General features: G+C 42.6%; 1 protein-coding gene across 3 annotated transcripts in view; it reads right to left on the bottom strand.

The window, feature by feature from the left end:
* Positions 1–8,046: 8,046 nt before the first annotated feature.
* The window catches only part of AP3B2 (adaptor related protein complex 3 subunit beta 2), a 57,647-nt gene continuing 41,813 nt past the window's right edge, over positions 8,047–23,880 (bottom strand). For all 3 annotated transcript variants that reach the window (XM_056800590.1, XM_007478560.2, XM_056800594.1), the window contains exons 15-26: positions 23,301–23,487; positions 17,399–17,517; positions 14,773–14,881; positions 13,992–14,157; positions 12,644–12,839; positions 12,426–12,486; positions 11,692–11,798; positions 11,182–11,413; positions 9,845–9,929; positions 9,496–9,593; positions 8,875–9,013; positions 8,047–8,551 (exon numbers count right to left, since the gene is read on the bottom strand). In XM_056800590.1, coding sequence (XP_056656568.1) covers positions 8,401–8,551; positions 8,875–9,013; positions 9,496–9,593; positions 9,845–9,929; positions 11,182–11,413; positions 11,692–11,798; positions 12,426–12,486; positions 12,644–12,839; positions 13,992–14,157; positions 14,773–14,881; positions 17,399–17,517; positions 23,301–23,487 — 1,650 coding nt within the window. In that variant the 3' untranslated portion in view covers positions 8,047–8,400. The remainder of the gene's footprint in view (positions 8,552–8,874; positions 9,014–9,495; positions 9,594–9,844; positions 9,930–11,181; positions 11,414–11,691; positions 11,799–12,425; positions 12,487–12,643; positions 12,840–13,991; positions 14,158–14,772; positions 14,882–17,398; positions 17,518–23,300; positions 23,488–23,880) is intronic.

The following is a 23,880-nucleotide window of genomic DNA, read 5'->3' as shown; positions in this document are numbered from 1 at the left end:
CTTTTTAATGGCACCCTTGTATTCCATTATGATCATCTATCATAGTTTATCCATGCAACTGCTCCCCAGCCCTAGGAATTTAGGCTGTCTTTCTACCTCTCCTCTTAGAGGGGGTTGTACAGAGCACCAAGCTCCCTCTTCTCTTCTAAGAGAAGAAATTCAAGCCCTAAAAACCAGAGGTTCTGCAAGTAGCACCAGGTGGGGGTTGACTTCTCTGCAATTCTAGCACTTGCCTCATTCCCCGAACATGCAGGCACTTAACTATTTAATTAAAATGCTGACCTTTTGGATGTGCTCAATAAGGAACAGTCTGTCTTTTGTAGGACCTGAAATCAGTCCAGAGTTGCTACTTAATTGCTTTTCTCTCCTTTCCCCTTGTCTGGGGCTTGATACTTCAAATGAGAGTTTCCTGATAGGTTGAAGAGAGGGAGCTAACCACTGGCTCCTGCCAGATGGATCTCTTCTACACATCCCCCATCCCCATCCTGGGTACCATTTTTGATAGGTTGAAGAGAGGGAGCTAACCACTGGCTCCTGCCAGATGGATCTCTTCTACACATCCCCCATCCCCATCCTGGGTACCATTTTTGATAGGTTGAAGAGAGGGAGCTAACCACTGGCTCCTGCCAGATGGATCTCTTCTACACATCCCCCATCCCCATCCTGGGTACCATTTTTCTTCAGCTCTCTTGGTGCAGTCGTCAGCTCCAAACTCCCTGGAGATCTGGCATCCTGTCAGGCATTGGTAGGTCAGGGTCCCAGTGTATAAGGGCAGGGCTCTTGAGCGTTGCTCATAGAGATTCCACTGCTCTCAGGAGGGAAGGCTGAGGGTGAGGAAGGTTCTTTCTGTAACTCTTGCGGGGATCCACCAGAATATAACCTCTATCCTATAGAATCACAGAAATGTGATGGAGAGACTTCAGAAATCCTCTAGTCAACTTGTATCTGGGAAAGGAATCCCCTAATATCTGTTGTCTTTGTTCCATTGTTTCAGACTCTTTGGGACCTCATTTGGGGTCTTCTTGGGAAAGATCCTGGAGTGCTTTGCCATTTCCTTCTCTGGCTCATTTTACAGATGAGGAAACTGAGGCCAACAGGGTTATATGATCTAGATTTGAAGCCAGATTTTTACATTTTACATTTTACAGATGAGGAAACTGAGGCCAAAAGGGTCACACAGCTAGTAACTGTCTGAGGCCATGTTTGAATTCAGGAAGATGAGTCTTCCTGATTCCAGACTTGGCTGTCTATCCATTATGCCACCCTTTTCTCCACAATATCACCATAAACCTCCAGTGATGGGGAGCCCACTCCTCTCCCTTCCAAAATTGATATCATCTTTCTACATTAGTAGGACTATCCTAAGGAAGTCAATTATTTGGCTCCCTTTGATAGGTCCTCTCCTCTTGGACAAACTGCTGCCCATAATTTGACTTTCAATAAAACTGATTTCTTTTCCTTCATTGCTGTCCTAGGTAGACTTTTCTTTGGACACTGTGACTATAGTGACTATATTTCATGATTCATAGGATCATAGATGAGTTAGGTGAGACCTTAGAGACCATCAAGGCCAAGTTAATTTCTAAATGAGGAAACTGAGTCACAGAAAGGTTAAGTGATCCAGGACCATACAGATAACATGTATAAGGCTAGATTTGAACCCAGGTTTTTCTGACTTGCAAGCCCAGTTCTCTAACTTTTAAGCTCAGCCTCCATTTTGCGAGATTCCTTTCCTAAGCAAAAGAAATATATATATATATATATATATATATATATATATATATATGGGAGATTTTATTTAATTAGTTAATTTAAAATATTTTTCCATGGTTACAAGATTCGTGTTCTTTCCCTCCCCTCCCCTCCCTATCCCCTAAGCCCCTCCCATAATTGACACACAATTCCACTTTTTTTTTAACTCCTATCTTCCTCTTGGAATTAATACTGTGTATTGTCTCCAAGGCAGAAGAATGGTAAGGGCTAGGCAATGGGGGTTAAGTGACTTGCTCAGAGTCACACAGCAGAGAAGAGTCTGAGGTCAGATTTGAACCTAGGACCTCTGGTCTCTAGGCCTGGTTCTCAATCCCCTGAGTTACCTAGCTGTCCCCTCCTCTGGGTTTTACATGTGCTATTGATCAAGACCTATTTCCATATTATTGATATTTGTACTAGGGTGATCTTTAGAGTCTACATCCCCAATCCTATCCCCATCAAATCATGTGATCAAGCAATTGTTTTTCTTCTGTGTTTCTACTCCCACAGTTCTTCCTCTGAATGTGGATAACAAAGAAATTTTTATATGAAGTATGATTTATTAGAATTCTTTTTGCTTTCATATAGAATTAGTAGTTTTCTTTGAGGCATTACCACTTATCACCTCATCATTTGCATGCTAAAAGTTCAGCTATTTTGGGGGTAACTTTGGCAAGAAGCAGGACTATGCTTTCTCTTCTCCCTCTCCTTGTCTAAGAAAACAATAGCTTTTCCCCAAGTTATTCCCAGAATAGTTAATACCTGAACTGGGTAGATCGCCCACCCTGAGATAATTGCCTCCCCCAAATCACAAAAAGGCTCTTCTGTATGTTAATTATAAAATATATAGATATACATATATAAATATAATTATAAAAAACTGTTACAAACCTTCTCTGAGATAAATCATTGTTGTGAAGGGTCTTGTGTGTGATGTCAAAGCTGTTACCCCAAAGACAGATCATGAGTTTAGAAAAGATTGTTGGTGTACTTAGTCACATGTGTCTTGGCTAATTAGCACATCTAAACCTCTAAGACCCATTGAAAAGTGAGAAGAAAAAAAAAAGGGGGAGGGTGGGGGGGATGAGATAAGTGCGGATAAGTAATGTATGAAATACAGCTTTTTTTTCTATATATAAGTGTAACAAGATATTGGTAGACAGACATTCTCTGGGGTTCATTCCTTAAGTTTATGGGGAACTCATTTCCTGAGAGGGTGGAAAAGCCTCTTGAGAGGCAGCTGATCAGGAAGTTTGGAGAGGACATCAGTCCACTGGCCCAAGGAAGCTTCCTGAACCGCCATGACTATGCCTGGGCAGTGACTGCTGCTGCTGCAATCAGAAGTGGCCATTAGGACATTAGCAGCAGCCTCAAGGAGATTGAGTTAAGGAGCAAGAAACTGAGATGTATAGAAACCATGGAGAGCAATTACCATGGCACCCTGGGAGCAGAAGCAGAGCGGCTGAGGCCAGGACTCAACTCAAGGGCCAAGAGGAGTGACTGGGCAGATCTTGTTACTGAACTTCCTCAGAAGGGCAGATCCAAGATGATCATTCCATTTCCTCTCTTCCTTGATAAGATAGCTTGTCCTTGTTCGGAAGCTTATCTTTATTCCTTTAAAGTTCCTTTTACATTTTTGGTCCCCTAATATCCAAGAATGAATATTAAGCTAGTAATTAAATGATTGTATTATTGATGTCTACGATCTGTGTCATTTGCTCCAAGCAGGCTAAAACTGGCAAATCATACAGGAGAGAAATGGACTTTTTAAAATGAAATATATATTCACCAGAAAGGGAGTGATTCTTTAACTTCTAGGAAAATTCCCAGCATGGGGGTTCAGAGCTAGAGAAGAGATTTTATATCTTCTTATTTTTTTAGCTTCCCCAAAACAGCAGGGAAGAACCAGTGTGAATCAGACTATCTCAGTAACAAAGCGAGCCCAGCAGACCGGAGGAGGCTACATCTTGTAAACAGGGTGTTGCTTCCATCAATTTCCCCTTTTTCATTGTTCCATCCCTCCACAGGTTTTTTAATTTTTCTTAAAAAAAAAAAAAAAGAAATTGATGGGGGGGGGTTGGGTCAGGGGAGTAAGCTTATCCCTCAGGGAATAGAGCCAAAGACTTTGGCCAAGGGGAAAGTCACAGAAGGGTGACCCAGGAAGTAATAGAACCACTCACACTAGAGTGAGGGGGCCAGGCAAGAGGGAATAATTAGTTATCTTACTCCCTGTTTTTCATCTTCTGCTCCACACACTATTAGAAACATGTCATCACTATTATTACATAAACAAGAACAAATCCAGCTTCACATATTCCATTGCTATGGAAGATTTTTCCTTGCAACTCTCAAATAAATGCACGTGTTTTTATTGGCACGGTAAAAGTGGATGGGAGACTAGGAACTTTGCAGACTCAGAGAAGTGTGATCCTGATGTCCAAAAGCTCAGGAAGCCATCCATCGCAGCTTTCATGGTCCCTGAACTCACTGTCCAGCTGGGTCCTACCCTTCAATAAACTCCTTTAGAATATATGTGAATCATGCATTAAGTTTTGCTTTTACCTCTTAGTGATGGAGAGGAAATATTGACTGTGTCCCTATTCATTTAGAGAGCATTTGCTACTCAACATGGAGGAGCAGGAGACCAACCATCTCTTTAATCCTTGGAATTAGCTTCTTCATATTCTACCATTTGGGCTGAGAACTTTACGACCTTCTCATGGCAGCTCCCTGGGACTACCCAGCCTTGGAACTCCTTTCACCATCCCAATTTTCTTAGCTTTTTTTAAAAAATTATATTTTATTTGATCATTTCCAAGCATTATTCATTAAAGACATAGATCATTTTCTTTTCCTCCCCCCCACCCCCCACCCCCCATAGCCAACGCGTAGATCCACTGGGCATTACATGTTTTCTTGATTTGAACCCATTGCTATGTTGATAATATTTGCATTAGAGTGTTCATTTAGAGTCTCTCCTCTGTCATGTTCCCTCAACCGCTGTATTCAGGCAGTTGCTTTTCCTCGGTGTTTCCTTTTCTTAGCTTTTTAATGGGATATTGTACTAAAGTAAAGCTAATGCTGATCTTGAATTGACCCTGGATTTTCCCTACATTCTAAACCAACTCTGGTTCATCCAGAATCACTATTTGCTTCACCTTCAGATTCTCCCTCAAGTACAAGGTGTCTCTATCCCATCCCAGCAGAATATAAGCTTTTCAAGGACGTCTGTCTCATTTTGTCTTTGTATCCCCACATTTTAAGCATGGATATTCTTCTAGTGATGGTAGGCAGCTAGATGGCAAGCTTGCCAGGTCTGGAGTCGGGATGACCCGAGTTCAAATGTGACCTCATATACTCACTGTGTAATTTTTGGGCAAGTCACTTAACCTATGTCTGCTTTGGTTTCTTCAATTGTAAAATGGGAATAATAGCCCCTGCTTCCCAGAATTGTTATGAGGTTCAAGTGAGACATTTGCAAAGTGTTTTTAGCATAGTGTCTAGCACATAGTAGGCACTTAATAAATACTTAGTTCCTTCCTTCCTCCCTTGCTCCCACATGACTGCAAATTATGGAGTACCACAGTTTTTGAAGAAGTTTTTAGTTTCAGGTCACCCAAGGGGCAATGGATACAGCAATGGCAGACACAAATCAGCTATTGCAAATTAACAGCACTTAAAATCTCATCAGAGATGTATGAGAGTGAAACATGACAAGAGATAGATAGCCCATATGGTACACTGGTACCCAAGGAATGTTAAGAGAGCTAGAGGAAAGCCCCACCCCCTCCACTGCCATATTGGATGGTGAAATTATAGGAGGATTTGATTGATAAGAGGGTATGTGGATAGATGGCATGTACTCCTTCCAATGGTGAGATCACAAATATATCCAATATCCAAGCTCCAAGAGTCTATAATATAGGTTGCCCTTAACATATTAAAAAATTATTCTCCAACCAGACAGCCACAGATATGTTCTCAGCTTTGTCTTGGAGGACCTTGTGAGCTGTTCATTGTACTTCTGGACCAGTTCCAACCTAAATATACTTCCTAGATTCCCTGGAGTTACTCTAACAAGCTATCTATTTGACTCATGTTCCTATTAATGCTTCTTCCCCCCCTCCCTCCTTACCCTTAGAACTCTTGCTCTCTCCTTTGGGCTAACATTTTCACTTCTTGAGTTGGCTGTTTATATTTTATATATATATTATATTTGGTCTCACTCAAATAGTTTGAGATGCCACACTGGTTTTGATGTTGGGGCCCATCCCAGGGAACTTTCGTAGCGATTCTGAATAGACTTTTGAGTTGCTTTCTTTTTTTCTTCCATGGTTGGTAGAATTTGACTTTGCCTAGTCCTATTTTTCCCCATAAAATCTTTGCTTCTGGCCAGAGTTTGTTACCTTCCCTGGTTAGGACAGGATGGGAGCTCACTCTCAGAATGACTTTTGTCCCTGAAGCAAGTGTACAGTCCTTTTCTGGTTCCCTAAGGGAGAAGTGGGAGCTAACCAAACAAACATGGGGGAAATTACTGTCTCACAATAAAAAACTATCTTTAGTATTAAATTAGAATTTAAGTGGATCTTGATTCCTTCTCTTAGCACTCATCTTCACTCATTCTGGGATCTACTAAAGACCTACATCCTGCCCTTTATCCCAATGGAAAGAGCCCTAGATTTAGAGTAAGATGACGTGGATTTAAAATCTCTAGCAGCTAAGTGGGACAGTGAATGAAGTACTGGGCCTGAAAAAAAGCCTGAACTGAAATCTGGCCTCAAACACTAGGTGTATGACCCTGGGCTAGTCAATCCACCCTATAGGAGAGACTATGGATTTTATATTTGTTTGACTCAGTTTTCTTATCTGTAAAATGAGGATAATAGCATCCAGCTCATAGGGTTGTTGTGAGGATCAAATGAGATATCTGTAAAGCATTCAGCACACTGTCTTGCATAAAGTAGGTGCTAGAAAATACCTGTCTTCCCCTTCTCCCCACCCTACCTATGAAATTCTGGGCAATTTACTTAACTTTTGTGGGTTGGTCTTTAACTTTTTCATCTATAAAAAGAGGGAGTTGGACCAGATGACCTGTAAGGGTCCATGTAGCTCTGAATCTATGACCCTTATATGTCCTACCATATCCCCCACACTTTTATTTTTGAAGTTGTGATTAAGGTTTCTTCTTTTGTTAGAAAGCTTTATATTCAATTCCCTTACACCTTTCTTTTTCACACTACAGTCCTTTCAGATCTCCTAGTATATAGGTATGCATGGCTGGTTGAAGAGCCTGTACATAAAAATGCTAGTCCCCAAAATACCCAGAGGACTGATATATTTATCTGCATTTTAGAGGGAATTCTGAGCTTTTTATATGTATATATATATATATCCCACACTTAATTATCTTGCTTTTTGTTGTTTGTTTTTATAAAAGTAGGCATTAAGGGAGTGGTCTTTTCACCTCATAGCCTTGGGGTCTTGGACCCTGAATCTTTTTTTTCTGGGCTCCAGTTGCAGTACCTAAGACCGACATTTTCAACTAGTGCCAGTGGTGGTCTAGAAGTGTAGTCTAACCTATAACCTTTTGTCTATTGCTCCTTAAACACACCAATCCCTTTTGGATTATATAAAGATTTCCTCTACAAGTAACTACAGAGGAATGTGGGATGAATAGAAAAATCTAAGAGGAAAAGTTGTAATGTACAGACTTAGAAAAATCTTGAAGAGGCTGAAGGGTTTGCTTCCTCATCTCATTTTCCCTTGGTTCTATTCAGTTCTCTCCTACATTGCCCTCTTATTCCTTAAGCCAGTCTATGCCAGCAATGGGGAGTCTTTCCTTCCTTTCTCCAGCAGGATTGCTGGATTCTCTTCCACTCTCTCTTCTATTGTCTTTTTGTGTCCCCAGCTACTATATTTTTTTTTCTCCTGTCATCAACTTTCAGATATTTTTTAGGGATCCCTAGGCTCATTACCCTTGAATAATTAGTTCTCATGTCTTGGTCCATGTGTATACCTCAAGCCAAAAGATGCTAGGGCTCTCTCTTCATCCTTCCCATCTCTCAGACAAGTCATGTCTTCAGAGAAGAATAGCTACTATGACATCAAACATGAGACAGTATCCTGTGTTCCTTTTCCGCCTGAACAAAATTATCCCTGACTTCTCCTTAGAACTGTGTGAGAAAATTAATATAATGGTCACTTGGTGGATTCAGTAATGGTTGCTCCTGTAGGACCTGCCCCAGCCTCTGTCCCTCTTCTACAACCACTTCCAGAAGAGCCCAGAAAGAGAAGTTTTAGGTGATCGGGGTAGCTTTATTGAGGTTGTCCATAAGTAAATAAAGGATATTAGGCTAGGGAAAGCACTGAGCAAGCAGCTACCATTCCCCCATCCTACTTCCTACCCTTAAGGACTCCCTTGGGGAGGATAGTGAAGACAGGTAACCAGTGAGGTGAGCCCCTCACCCACAAAGGGGTAGAGGAACTAATAGAGGGTAAGGGATGAGGAGGGAGATTCTTTCAGGACATAGTCTGCAGCTTAGAGTGGAGATTTGATGGGGCCAGTAAAAAGGGTCAATGCATCATGGCTTGGGGCAAGAGGAAAGTGGAGAAGCTGATGAGGCAGGCCCCAGTGGCAGATCCACAGAATCACTGTGTCAAGGCCTGGATCACATCCTTCACTAACATGGTTCCAATCACCATCTTCTCACTGTTGACTGTCAACTGAGCAGCTCCACCCACTCGTGCATCCAGAGTTAATAGAACCAGGCTTCCACTAGTCAGGGTTCTTCCAGCAAACCTTGGGGGCAGAAGAGGAATAAATACAAATAAAAAGAGGAGTCCTGAGAAAATCCTCTGAGTGAAGCCAGAAGGAAGAGGGGGCAGATGGCCCTGCTCTCCTAGTCTCAAATAAATATAATAATATAATAACAAAAATAAATAAAATAATAAGATATCACTTATCTGTCATAAGTTAGGGGGAAATCTCCACCCAAAGAATCCAAATACTCTCTCCATGTCCTTCTTCATCCCAAACAGTCCCCCATTAGGGTCCCATATTTCCTTAGGGTCCTTCTGTCTTTTTCTTGGAGTCCCTCCCTCCTAGTTAGGAACCTGGTTCACCTGTATTCTTCAGGAGCTCCACAGGGTATCCGGCCAAGATGGGCTGTGGTAGTCACTCTCTGGACTATAATGTGGTCATCTGAGCATGTGTCTGGCAGAGTCAGCTTCTCTGTGATTTCACTCATGCCTGTCAGCTTTGCTGTGGGCCCACAGTTAAAGAACAGGTATTGGTGGGGTGGGGTAGGGGAAAGAACCTGGCGCCCAACCCTGTTCAGAATATCTTGGACTTGGAACTGAGTCTTCCTCCCTGCCCCCAATCAGACCACATATAACTAGAAGGTGAGATCCAAGGCTCCAAGCTGCCCATCCCAAGGTTCTCCATGTTATGAACAAGTAACTGATTTCTTTTTTTAAGCCTTTACCTTATGTCTTAGTCTCAATTCTAAGACAGGAGAACAGCAAGAGCTAGGCAAACTGGGCTAAGTGACTTGCTCAGAGGAACCTAGGAAATGTCTTGAAGCCAGATTTGAACCCAGGTCCTCCTGACTGGAGGCCTGGCACTGTGTTATCTAGCTGCCCTTGTAACTGACTTCTAGGATACAGAGTTTAGCTAATAACATTGTGGCCTTTTAGAGGGATGATGAGAGATTCCCAAGCTTTTGGACTTTCCTGAATACTCACCCTGTTCCTTCTTGAACTCGTTTTCACTCATAAACACTGGAGCCATCAGCTCCCCCACTGGTGGCTGAATGGAGACATAGAACTGTCGAGTTTGAGTGCTGGAGGAAATTAAGAAAATAAGGTCAACACCACACTTTTCCTTTCTGATGAGGGCTAGATTTTAGGAAATAGAACCCTAAGGGTTGGGCCTGGACATGAGAGTTGGGCCCTAGGAAATAAGGTTGGGTTGGGAATTGGGTCCCAGGAACTGGACTGATCTTGGTATCTTCTCTCTTCTTCCACTTCTACTCCAGGAAAGGACCCAACCTCCCTCCTCTAGGGCTTCTTGAGATCTAAAATCAACAAATACCATAGCTGGAAGGTGGCTGCCTGGGTAGAGTCAGAGAAGTTGATGCCCATGATGGCTGTGATTGAATCACCAGGTGCCAGGGATTCTGTAATATAGAGAGAGGTAAATCTACTGTTACCATCACGATCTTTGGGTTCCATTAAATTGTTGTTTTTTACCATTGCTTTCTGTCTTCGTGACAACTCTAAGACAGAAGGGCAAGGGCTAGGCAAATGGGGTTAAGTAACTTATCCAGGGTCACACAGCTAGGAAGTGTTTAAGGTAAAATTTGAACCCAGGTCCTTCTGACTCCAGGCCTGGCACTCTATCCACTGTGTCACCTAGCTGCCCTCTATTAAGTTATAAAAGAGATGAGATCTTTTTTCCCTTTATTCTCTGCCTTCTTGCCTTGCCATTAATTTTGATGGAGTCCTAAGCCTAACCAAATATTTCTTCTCCCTTCTTCCTTTCTTTGTCCATTTCCTCTCCTCCCTAGGAGTATTCCTTCTTTAAGAATCTTCCCTCCTGAAGAAAGAATCCTTCTTGCTAAGAGTCTTCCTTCACTATCACCTTGGCCCATCTTTCTACTTTGCCTCCCCTTCCTGCCTATTCCCAGTCTCAAATCTAGACCTTCCCAGAAGAAATCAAGATCCCATTATTTATGACAGGTAACATCTCCCAGAAACCATCTATATATGCACTATCTGAACTTAACAAATTTCTATATTGGCACTGTTTATGTCAAGTACTATTTTCCAGCACAATATATATGAGCACCATTTTCTGGGCGCTTCCTTTCTGGACCAGGTACCATCTATACTGGGCATCATTTATATTATATCAGGCACTATCTGTAGCTGAGCCATTGTCGATGCCAGGCACTGCCTTCAGTGCATAGTCTATACCTACATAGTCCATGTTGCTACCATCCACACTAAACATTGTCTTACTAAGCACTCTCTATGCCAGATACTTACTCCTAGGCACTGCCTGTATGAGGCTATTTATGCCAAATAGCATTCTTAAGGCACCATTGTACCAGGTAACATCTCTCTGATCTGTTCTCAGAACCATTTGTCCTCAGCACTGTCTCTTAGGTATAATCTGTAGAGAATATCATCTGTGCTGGGTCTTAGTCTGATTCTGGACATTTCATATCTTAGGCACTGTACCACATGAATTAACAGCTATTATCCTTGCCTTTGGGAAGCTCAAACTCCTCAATAAACACACAGACACACAAGGGAATTTAGATGGATATGGGACATAAATTTAGTAAAGGGTGTATGCAAGACCCTGATCAAAGGGATAAGTCTATCAAGGATGCCCACCCCCATCTCCCTTATATCCACCCTCACCAATCTCGGGGAACTCTTGGATGCGTATGCCAGACTGCTGATGGGGCACCCCCACATGTAGACCTTTCACAGGGGTGTCTGAGCTATTGGAGAAGTGGATGCACACAGATACCATGTGTGGATCTCCAGGGAAGGGCTGTCGGCTAAATACATACTCAACCGACAGCCCTTCCCCTGCCACACGGTGGAGCAGCTCCTGCCGCTTCCCAGGGCCCATCACAGGACTGAGTAGCTGTGAGTAGGCAGGAGAAGGGGGAAGAGGAAAGTGGAGGAGTAGGGATAGAGTGTAAAGAGAGACCAGAGAAGAAATGGGTACAAAGAGAAATAGGCCAGAGGGAGGGAAATGGAGAAAGAAGAAACTGATTAGCACAATAGGAAAACACATCAGATCCCTGCCCACTCCCTTATCCTTGTCCCTGCCACTTAGGGATTTGGAAATGGCCAGTAACTCACTGTTCTCCATCCATTCCCCACTCCATGCCTTGTATTTGTCAAGGTTCCCACTCTCACCGAAGGTGCCAAAGAAGAGTCAGTGAGTGTCAAGCCTTCCAGATCAGTGACTAGGCTGTTGGAGACAACCCTTGGTGGGGAAACTGGCTGAATGCTGGGGGGAGTAACTGTGGAGGAAATAGGGAAAAATTCAGAATGAGGACCTCTGGGAAGAGGAGAGGAAGTGAAGGAATGAGATATCTTAGAAGAAGGAACTGGAGAAAGGAGATTGTCACAGCGTATGATTCAGCACCATGGACAGTGTACTCTGAAAGCAGACAGACAGGGCCTGTTTTTTATCCACAGTAAGAGGTCAGATATTAGATAGACTTCATTGGCTCAGAGATAGGGGCTGGGCAGAATTCAGTCTTTTTAACCACAGTTAGAGGCTGGAGAGATATTGGATAAGAATGGGACCTGTGAATCATTGGACAGAGGCTAGGATTTAATCCTAACCCAGATATTGTTGAATAGAGATAGTGTTATGCTGACTCCTAGAAAGAGATTAGACCTCCATATAGAGGCCACACAGGACCTGGACCTTCTCCTAGACATAGGTAGAGTATTCTCCAGAGCTGGGGTCTCACAGTCTCAAGACATCAGGGAATAATTCATTGATTGGATCTAAGCATTCATGGATCCATATTTAGCAAAGCCATCCCCTACTTGAAGCTCCCCTCCATCACTTTCCCCTTCACCTCCCCCCATCTCCTCACCCCACCCCCACTCTCTCAATAACCAACTTTCCTACTCACAGTCCTCCAGGTCAAGCAGGGAGATCTCCTTGGGTTTGGGGGTTATCTTGTTACTTGGAGGCTGAGCAGAGGGTAGAAAGAGGGATGGGGGACACACTATGGTCTGTGCTTTAGGAAGACAGAAGACAATCCCCCAGCCAGTCCCTGTGGGGTAAACTCTACCAGAATAGGTTGTACTTTCCCTCCCTTTCTCCCTCTCCCCAATCCTTTTTTCTTACTGTCTTTCTTCTCCAAGTGTCAGACTCTGCCTGATTCTCTTCTTCTTCCTCCTCAGACTCAGAACCTGACTCAGATTCTGATGAACTACTTTCTGAAGCACTTCCCTCCTCCTCTGAAGACTCAGATGTCTCTTTCCTTTCATGTGTCTTCTTCTTCCTCTTTACCTTCTTCTCCTGCTCATCTTCGCTCTGGTCACTGGATGCGTATAAAAGTCTCAAGACCATATTTCCAGAGTTCAGCTCCACCCCTAAGTCCTGCCCTTTGAAACTGTGAAAGAAGGCTTTTCCTGGGTTCCTTGTTCAATTTGGCAAAGATGCCCATTGGCACTTTCATGGAATCAAAGACTCTCAGAGTTGGAAGGGACTTCTACAATCACCTAAACCACTTAAAAATTCTGTACAGAAAAATCCTTCTATAACTTACCCAACAAGTGCATCCTTGAAGTTTTCAAGTGAACAGGAACTACAGTCTCTCAAAGAAAGTCACAATACTTTTGGGGCAACTTTAATTGTTATGAGGTTTTCCTCCTATTGAGCCCAAATCTACTCCCTTGTAACTTCCCTGTCCCTTACTTCTGTCCTCTGAGTTCAAGCCCAACTCTGGATTATTTCTGTTAAAGGTGAGAAGTATTTACTCAATATACTTAACCATAGGAGTATGAAGCCTCCATTAAAGATGTGCCATGGAGAAACTAGGTAGCACAGTGGATAGAGTACCAGGTTTGGAGTTGGTGGACCTGGGTTCAAATTTGGTCTCAGATACTTTCTAGCAGTGTTACCCACGCAAATCACTTAATCCTATTTACTTAGACCTTGCCACTCTTCTGTCTTAGAATTGATACTAAGAAAGAAAAGTTTGAAAAAATTTATAACCTTTACCTACATATTGGTTCTAAAACAGAAGAGTGTTAAGGGCTAGGCAATTGGGGCTGAGTGCCTTGTCCAGGGTTGCATGGCTAGAAAGTGTCTGAGGTTATATTTGGATCCAACACCTCTGGTCTCCAAGCCTGGTTCTCTATACACTTAGCCACCCACCTGCTTCCAGAAGATAAAGGTTTTAAAAAAGAAAATAAAGGTGCCACCTACTGAGTAGAATCACCTCTGGTTAGTCTGGATATATGCTCACTAGCCTAAAGTGCAGATGAATAGGGTTTCACATTTGTCAGCTGTCAGAAGGCAAAAATGGGTTTATGTGGCCAGATTATCTCTAAATCCCTTTCATCTCTGTGCTTATGAGCTGTACTTTGTTAATGGTCTCCTCCCCAGGCTGCTACCACCTATCTGGTCACATGCTTTGATGCCAGACCTTTGACATCCTTTCCAGGCTGGGAAGGACCCCCCAAATCACCTTTCTCCACTCTCCCTGGATGCCGCTCGGCCGCCTCTTCTCCCTTTCTTTTTCTCATCTGCCTCCTGCTCATCACTCTCCTCTTCTTCATCATCTTCATCACTGCTGGTTCCTGAGCCACTCTCATTGCTGCTCTTGCTCTCAGAATCGCTCACAGATTCGGGGTCTGAGATGGAGGGCTGGGTCAGAGCCAGCTCAGAGCTGGGGATCTGTGAATTCTCAGCTCCTGGCCAGGTTCCCTGGGCCCAGGGCTCAGGCAGTAACAGTTGTAAGTGGAGTTAACTCTCCAACCCCAGGCTCTTTCAGTGAAGCTTAAAATCCCAGGCTCCTGGACCGCTCAAACCACACAGCCCATAGATACATCCTCATGCACACATATATGCAATCACATAGAGAGGAATGAATAGGTGCAGAAACCTGCATTCAGAAATGCACACACATGCAGACACACATATGTACGCCAAGACACATGGAAATGGATAGACACAGAGACATATGAGACGGACACAAATTCAATGTAAACTTCATGTGTGCATGTCTTTGGAGATGGGACACATTCACCCATGAGGGCTCAGCCTCATGAACACACACGTACAAAGATATATTTATACTATATGAATGTGTACCCAGAAACAGACACACACATGAATATTCACACAGTTAAACACAGATATACTCGGGTAATTGCTACACATTTCTAGAAGCACACTATGCATACACAGATGGCGTAGGGGACACACTATGCTGCAGGATGTCTTTTGGGGGGATATTCCATCCTCACCACTGTCTGCTGACTCCGTGGGCCCTGACTCTCCCTCGGAGTCTGAGTAAAATGGTTTCTCCTTCTCCTTTCTTTTCTCTCGGTTAGAGCATTTGGTCCATTCAGGAACCTGAGCAGGCGAGGGATGAAGAGAGGAGTTTAAAGAAGGGCAAGAAAAAGCCAAGTCCAGTCTCTCCTCCTACCTCTTTACACAATGATGCCTTTCTTCAGGAGGGTTCCTTCTCTATATCCTATTAAGCCTGAGCAAGAGAGAGGCCAGGTTTGGTTCCTTCTTTGGAGGTAGGAGGATCTGGCATAGGGTCTAGTAAGCAGGGGAGAAGAGGGAGACACTACACACAACTCAGGGAGATGATTGGAGAAAAAGGAATGCCCATGGAGGGGATGGCAGAGGTAGGGAACACTGCACATACACCAAAAAGGAGGACACTGCATACAGAGCAGCCCAGATTGGGCACAGTACATGGTGGGGAGGATAAAGGGCTGGGGAACACCGCACACCAAAGGGACCTGGGTATAGTCGCCCAACAGACCCATGTGGGTTTCGATCAGGGATAGATCCTCCTCCTGTGGGTTGAGAAGCATTTGGGAAAAGTTAGGGGCTTTGATGAAATGATTCCTTAAAAGAACCATTGGACAGCAACGACCTGAGCAGCAATTACTCAGATGGAATCAAATGTACTCTTGGTGTAATGGCTTCTTTCTACAAGAGGACTACGTTGCCTGAACAACCAGCTGTGGTACCATTGATCTCCAATGTGCCCCATACCCTCCTACTACTGCATTGCAGTCCTTACTGACTTGCAATCAGAAAGGGTGTGCTTTTTCTAGACTCGTGGCTCCCATTCTGTAGTTATTCAGTTGACTGAAAACCAAAAATAATTCCATAAATACAGAACTTTACATTATGATATCTATGAAATTTCATCTTGTTGGATTCTGCTCCTCATTCTAGCTACCATCTAATGTTCTTTCTTTCTCCCAATTTAGTATCATTTGCAGAACTGATAATCAGAGTTTCAATGTCTCTATCCAAAATCAAGAAAAGCTGACCAGCACAGGGCCAAAGACAGAGCCATTCTACATATCTACATATCTATTAAAGATTTTGGGGAAGGTTCTGTCACTTAATTCTATTATCCTTTATCCATTTGCCCATCATTGTCCACAAGGATATCATGAAAAAATGTCGAAATGTCTTGCTGAAATCCAGATATAGCACATTCCCAACATTTCCCTGATCTAGTAATTCTCAAAAAAAAAAAAGCAAGTAGTACTTGTCACCTCCTGAACACATTCAACACTTTCTCTCCTCTTCAACTTTGCTCACACCTTTCCTTGCACCTAAGATTACAGATTTAGATTTGGAAGGAATATTTGAGGTCAATGAGCCTAACCCTTCCTTTCCCAGAGGAAGAAACAGAAGCACAGCAAAGTTAGGAGACTTGCCAATGTCACACAGCTGGAAACTATCTGGGGCAGAATTTTACCCAGATCTTCCTGACTACAAATCCACATCTACTACATCATACTCTCTCTTTCCTATCCTGACTCCTCTACATTTCTATGTTTTCAAATCCTATTGATCTTTCAGCTCAAACTATTCCACTCCTCCATGAAATCTTCTCTAATCACCTTAGCTAAATGTCATGTTTCCCTGCAATGGATTCTCATAGTACATGAAAGGCATTCAAAACCCTTCATAACCTGACTCCCTTTTCCCAGCCTTCTTACACCTTATACTCCCTTTCAATCCACTGAAACTTGCCTCCTGACTGTTCCTTGAGGGATCAGGTAGAAGCCATGGCAAAATTAGACTTGGAAGTAAATGCACAAATCAATTTAAGGTCCAAGGGTATTTAGCATCATCAGATTTCAAGCTAAAAGGGACCATAAGACTACTGTGATGGCAGCACTGAATTCCCCCCATTTTTAAAAACCTACCTGTTCTCCTGTAGTAAAAATCCTTTAAAAAACCCCTGCACAGGCTTTGTACTTAAGGAATTGCAGGAAAGGGAGAAGAGGCCATGACTATATTGAAGAGTTACAAGTTGGGCTGAGGAATATGGATTTGTATCTGGAAGCATTCAGTTGTAGCAGAGAGTCAAAGAATAAGTAAACCAGGCTGCCCCTAAAGCCATGGAATAAATACACTGAGGAAAGGGTTCAGGACTATTTAGAATAGGCTTCCATGTTTGGGAAGACCAGGAGATACCAATGGAATCTGGCACCATAAGAGCAGGTTTAGAGGTTTGGAGAAAGAAGAGCCAGGAAGGGTCTGGGATAATTTGGGGGATGAAGGAATGCCAGGACATTGCCACACTTTGCCTGGATCAAATGGATAAAGACATTTAGGGGAAATCATAGAACCTAAGAGTATGACCCGAAGAATCCAGCATTGTTTTGACTTGATATTGTCCATGTAACAACCCAAGAACAAGGAGGGCCATTGGGTTAGATATCATCCCCACTCCCCAACCCCCCAGAGAGTTTAGGTTGTTTTGTAGCATTGCTAGAGAGTTCTGTTTGGTGTTACCTCCCCAGCCAACCTCTTGTGCTCCTGCACTCCTTTTTTTCCTTTTATTCTGTCTTCATAATCCCTCCCCCAACTCCACCTCTTCCCAATTACCTCTACATTTCGGACAGATGGGTCAGGAGCTTCTTCAGGCCAGTCTGGGAGTTCTTGGTAGCCAGTGGCTTTGGCGTTAAGCAGATGAGACAGTGAGCCAAGCTGGAAGTGGTCTCGGTCTATGAAGGGGTGGAAATGTGGAAAAGTTCAGGAGTCAGGGTTAAAGATGTGAGAGCAGACAGAAAGCAAGCTAAAATGGTTAAGATTTGGTGATTTTTTCAAAGAAAAAGATTTCTAAGTAAAGGTCTCAAGTTGAACCCAACTCCTAATTTCCTCATTAGGAGGGAGATGTTGGAGGTTTCTAGGGGTATAGGTGATGATGTTGGTCTCTTAGCTCATTATTAGGAAGAGGGACATACTGTAGGGGAATTTAGTGGGAAGGGGCGTAGCTTGGAGAGATGGTTTGAAAAGAGGAATGGACCATGTGTAAATGGGGGAAAGACACGAGGAGCTTTGGAGGTGAAGGGGAGGCCATGGGAAAAGGGTTCAGGAAGATGTTTACCATGAGATTTAAGGAGAATTGACACTGGGGTTGGGAAAGGTTGAGAAGAAGAAAAGCTATAACTAGTGCAAGGCAAATGAGGCTTAGTCCCAGAACAGGAGGGGAGGGAAGGGAATGCTTCCTCTTTCAACTTGAAGTTTTCTGTCATCCCCAATAGTCCAAATGCCCCTAAGCTAACACCCCAGGGGTTTGTCACTGTGTTACCTCTTCCCCCCCCCATGCCTTTCTGCCCCAAACACCTAAAGGAGATATATGAATGTTGGGGACATCCCCCTTTTGACATATAATTGAACTGTCCACCACTAGATATAACCCCTTCCCCCAACTATACTGGGGAGGTAAAAATGTTCCCAGTTATGACTCTGGGAGAGCAAGATATCATGGGGGACTTTGTAAAGAAAAGATTTACCTCTATCGTAGGAAAATAAAAACAGTGATCTTTTTTCTTTGTTGGGAATTATGTGTATGTAGTTTTAATAAGTGTGAACTGTACAGCACACACTGTATGAATGGAACTATAAGGCTTTGGGAAAGTTCCACCCCTTTTGTAGGAATATCTGAATGGCCGAGTCATCGGATGGTAGGTACAGCTAAGAACCTGAGCTCTCCAGTTTGGTCACTCATTGGGCTCCAGGCAGTCCTGTCACTTCTGTTCTGCAAATGATCAGAGTTTGATAGTCTCACTCTTATGAGATAGGCAAATAAGAAGTCTAGGCACTGAAATGGAAAAAAGCATTGGAACCATTTCTGCTTGGTGAAAGAACCTCTCGATTCAGAAAGGCTGAAAGGAAAGATGATGGCCACCATTAAGAATTCATGGCTACTAAAGAGACCAGGTCCAGATATGAACTTAGAACAAGTAGTGAGGAAGCTGGATTTCATTAAGTAGTAGAAAAGACCTTCAAAAATAGCTTAATGGATATGCTTCAGATCAACTGAACAGAACAAAGAGAAAGGGATTCAAGTGAAAATAGAACTTGAGAGCTTAGATCCATTGATCCTTCTAGGAGACCTGAAAAAATCGGAGAGCTACAAAGTCAATGCTAGATGGTCTGGAGCCCCCAGAAGGACCCTGGTGGGCCAAGAGGAAAATGCTTTCCTCATTAGGGTCCTGGGAAGAAGTGAGGTCAAGGAGGGGTCAAAGACTGCTTCAGAATTGAAGTTATAGCCAAGCCAAGAGGAGTGACATGGGAGTGACAAGAAGATTTTTCAGTTATTAATTTGGTCCATAAATACTTATTAAGCATCTACTGTCTACCAGGCACCATGTTAAGTCCTGCAGATACAAAAAAGGCAAAAGACAACCTTTACCCTCAAGTACCTCACAATCTAATGGGGGCGGACAACAAGAAAACAAACTATATTATGGGATAAATCAGAAATAACTAAATGAGGGAAGGCACTAGATTAGAGAAGGATTAGGAAAGGCTTCCTGTTGAAGACAAGAACTTGAAGAAGCCAGGGAAGGCATTAGGTGGAGATGAGGAGAGAGCATCACAGGAATGGAGAATAGTAAAAAAAAATCCTGGAGCTGAAAGATGGGGTATTTTGTTTATGGAACAGACAAGAGGCCCAATTAGGATAGTTTATCTTTCGGTCTCTATCTCCTGATTACTTTCCTGGTAACTATAAATATGACCATGTCTTCCCCTTTCTTAAAAAAAAAAAACCCACAACTTTACTTGATTCAACCATTGTACCAACTATCATCCTATATCATTCTAGATCTCTTTTCATTTCTATAGCTAGAGAAAGTAATCTAAACATAGCACCTCTATTTCCTCCCCTCTTTTTAACCATTCTACAGTTTGGTTTTTTCTTTCTTTTTTTTCTTTTATTATTTTTTGTTTTCTCCCCTTTTTTTAAAAAATATATTTTATTTGATCATTTCCAAGCATTATTCGTTAAAGACATAGATCATTTTCTTTTCCTCCCCCCCACCCCCCATAGCCAACGCGTAAATCCACTGGGCATTAGATGTTTTCTTGATTTGAACCCATTGCTTTGTTGATAATATTTGCATTAGAGTGTTCATTTAGAGTCTCTCCTCTGTCATGTCCCCTCAACCGCTGTATTCAGGCAGTTGTACAGTTTGGATTTTAGTCTCAAAATTCAACTGAAACTGCTGCCTCCAAAATAATCATGGATCTCTTAATCGCCAGTGCCAATGGCCTTTTCTCAATTCTATTCCTTTATGATTTCTTTGCAGTATTTGACATTGTGCATCACTAGCTCTTCCTAGATATTCACTCCTCTAGGTGTTTATGACATGATTCTCCTATTTGTCCATTGCTCCTCCATTTACTTTGCTGTCTCTTCACATAGACCATATCGACTATGGGGTGCCACCAAGGGCATTCCCTAAAGATTTGTCCTGAGTCCTTTTCTCTCTTCCCTCCATTCTATTTCTCTTGTTGATTGCATTATCCCTCAGAGATTTAATTACCATCTCTATGAAGATGGGCAGGTAGGTTGGGAAGTAGATAGAACCTCAGACCTGAAGACAAGAGGAGCTAAATTCAAATCTGGTCTCAAAACACATACTATCTGTATGACCCTGGTTGAGTCACTTAGCCCTGTTTGCCTTAGTTTCCCCTGAAGGAAATGGCAAACCACTCCAGTTTTCTTGGCCAAGAAACCCAAGTGGGTTCATGAAAAATCAGACACAACTGAACAACATGAATGAAACGGATTCTCAGATCAATATATCCAGTCTGATCTCTATCTTAAGCTACATCCACATATCTCCAATTGCTTCTTAGACTTGGGTATCTGAAATGGCATCTCAAACACATCATATCTTTATTTTCCCCTCCCAAACCTCTCCTCTTGAGAACTTCCCTTTGGAGTGGAGGCACTAATATCCTCCCAACTCAGTCAGGGTCGCAACCTCAGTGTCATATTGGAATCTTTAATCTCACTCACCCCATTATTAAATCCATTGCCAAATCTTGTTGTATCTCATTCCATACCATCTCTCATGAACATCTCCTTCCCTTCTCTCTGTTTATACACCCACAACCCTAGTTCCCCAACATTTACTTCTCACTTGTATTAAAATAACCTTTGAAATGATCTCCCTGGTTTAAGTCTGTCCCTATTCCAATCCATCCTCCAATCAGTTGCCAAGGTGATTTTTCTAAAGAATGAGTTTGACCTTGCCATCCCTTCAATGAGCTTGGGTGGTTTTCTATTTTTACAAGATAAAGTATAAAATCTTGTTTGGAATTTCAATCACTTAATAACCAGTTCCCTTCCTCTATTGCCAAGTCTTCTCACACTTTATGTCTCCTTATGCACTCTACGATCCAGTTAAACTGGCATACTTGCAATTCCTTAAACATGACACTCAATTTTCCATCCCAGTGATTGCACTGGCTATTTCCTATGTCTGCAATGCTCTACCCCCACATCTCCTTCAATTCGTTTTCTTAGCTTCCTTCAAGATTCAGCTCAAATTCCACTTTGTCCAGGAGGACCTTCCAGGTCACCCTTTCTGCCAATGTTTCCTCTTTTAGGTTATTTTCCATATACTTTCTTTCTCTCTCTCTCTTTCTCTCTCTCTCTCTCTCTCTCTCTCTCTCTCTCTCTCTCTCTCTCTCTCTCTCATATTCCTTAGTTATTTATATTATATCCTCCATTAGAATGTATGATCCTTTTTTGCCTTTCATTTTATATCCCCAGAGCTTAGTATAGTGCCTGGTGCATAATAAGGGCTTATTAAATGTTTGATGACTGGCTGAGGAATCCATCTGGATTGATTTGGGGGAGGGTCTGTTCTTTCTTATTTGCTTAGTCACTAATGCCATTGGCTTTATAATTCCATATGGATTTCTTGTCCATCAGCTTGGCTGGCATCAATCACTACATTTTCCTACCTGCACTGTCACACTCACTGAGAGAGATGCCATTATTTTTCTAATTATACATATGACTATTCAAATAAATAAAAATGTATCGAGCATTTTAAAAATTTGCTCACCCTTCTCAAAACAGGTAATAGCTTCCCTTTGAGGCTGTGATCTTGGTTGCCTCCAATAGAATAGGGTAATTCTGCCCACTGTCCCTGATCCCTGCATTAAATAAGAAGTAAAGGATCATTGCTTTGTGTCCACAAAAATGTAGAACCTTACTTTTGGCAATTCCTCTTTATACTCTGGTCATTTTTCTCTGACCTTAGTTTCTTAGTGGACATTCTCTTTTGTACCTTTAGGTCATTGGTGGTTTAATCAAATGTCTTTTCAATAGGAAGAGGGAAGCCCAGTTTCCCAGGGAGCTGAGACAGAGAGCAGAGAGGTAGTGCAGTGGCTAGAGTTACAGGTCTGGAGTCAGGAAGGCTCATATTCCTGAGTTCAAATATGGCCTCAGATGTTTACTAGCTGTGCCACCCTGAGAAAGTCACTTAACCCTGTTTGCTTTAGTTTCCTCATCTGTAAAATGTTCTGGAGAAGGAATGGGCCATCAATTTCAGTATCTTTGACAAGAGAACTCCAAATGGGGCCATGAGGAGTTATTCATGACCAAAATGCCTGAACAACAAACGAGATAGAGAGAAGATCCAGGAGGGATAGCATCAGAGCCAGCCTACCTGTGTCCTTCTACGTAAAGAAACTGATATATGGGGCAGAGTTTGTTGAGAGAGAAGTCCACCAGAGATGGATATACCTGGGTGATGGTAGTGGTATGGGAAGGGGAAAACATATCCAAGAATGGTTTGAGGTAAAGGGAAAGCTTAGCATAACCTTCCCTTATGAATGAAGAAGACATCTGAGCAACATACAGTGTCTGGATTCCTACCTAAAATCAGGTAAATATTAGAAAAGTCCCTTATCTAGCCAAGAACTCGAATCATTTATGAAAACATCTACTGACCCCAAAAAATTTCAAAGGAAACAAGGTATTGAGGGAGCCCAAGACACAGCCTTCTTTAAGAAGGGATTCTAAACATCAACTCCAAGAATAAAAGAAGTCAGGATGAGAAAGTCTAAAGCACGAAAAAAAATTATACAGCTAATGGCCATGTCAAGAGTCAAGAGACAGCAGGGAAGAGTTCCATTTGCATTCATATTTCATACATCCAATGCTCTAATTCATATCAGAAACTGTATTTTGAGACTTCTGAGACTTTAAAAAGTAGGTCTGTAATTTTCCCCTTGTTGGTTGAGTAACCATGATGGAGAGGATCATGGAGGAGAACTTTACCGATGAGAGGGTTGTACCCCAGTGGAAGGGGAAGGCTGTACTTTGGGGCATTTGGAGGCTGGAGGTACTATGTGGGGGAGAGGAAACTGTACTGTGTGCAGGCGATGTGCTGACCCATGAGCAATAGGATCCCAGTCATTTCCATTGAGAAAACCTGGCTTTTCCCCTTTCCCTATCTCCTTCTCTTCAGCGACCTACCTTTGAAAGATGACTCCAGGACAGGGGCAGGCTTGGGAGCCAAGAAGAGCTTCTTTGCATGACGGCTCAGGGTGCCTCCCTGCTCTGAGGGGACAATGAGCTGACGGGTAAAGCGCGCTCGGTCTCGGATGTCATAATTCTGATCATACTTTGCCAAACTCAGCACATACTGGGTCAGCAGCTTTGTCTGGGAGTGGAGGGGAGCAAAAAAGGAGAGAAAGAGTTGAGGCCAGGTAGTATGTCAGCAGCTTTACCTGGGGAAAGAAAATGAAGCTAGAAGTGATGGGGGAAATTCTCCTTAAAGATCTTTATGGTCAGGTACAAATCCCCCTTTAGAGTTTATTAAACAGATACAGAAATTTGTTGTGGCTAAGCATTTAAATTCAAATTTTCATCATATGATATGGTTTCCATGTGGTTCCCATCTTAACTGCTCAATAACTACAAAAAGGCTACTGGAATGCATTAATCTAGCCCAAGGGGAATAATTGAAATGACAAGTTGTCATATAGGTACTTCTTATCAACTTTCAGAGAAATTATCCAAGAGCCCATTTGCTCTAACCATTTAAATTCACGTA

Source organism: Monodelphis domestica, chromosome 1, assembly GCF_027887165.1.
Source record: "Monodelphis domestica isolate mMonDom1 chromosome 1, mMonDom1.pri, whole genome shotgun sequence".
Classification (NCBI taxonomy): Eukaryota; Metazoa; Chordata; class Mammalia; order Didelphimorphia; family Didelphidae; genus Monodelphis; species Monodelphis domestica.
The sequence above is the reverse complement of the archived record's forward strand: the minus strand, read 5'-3'. Positions and strand labels throughout refer to the sequence as shown.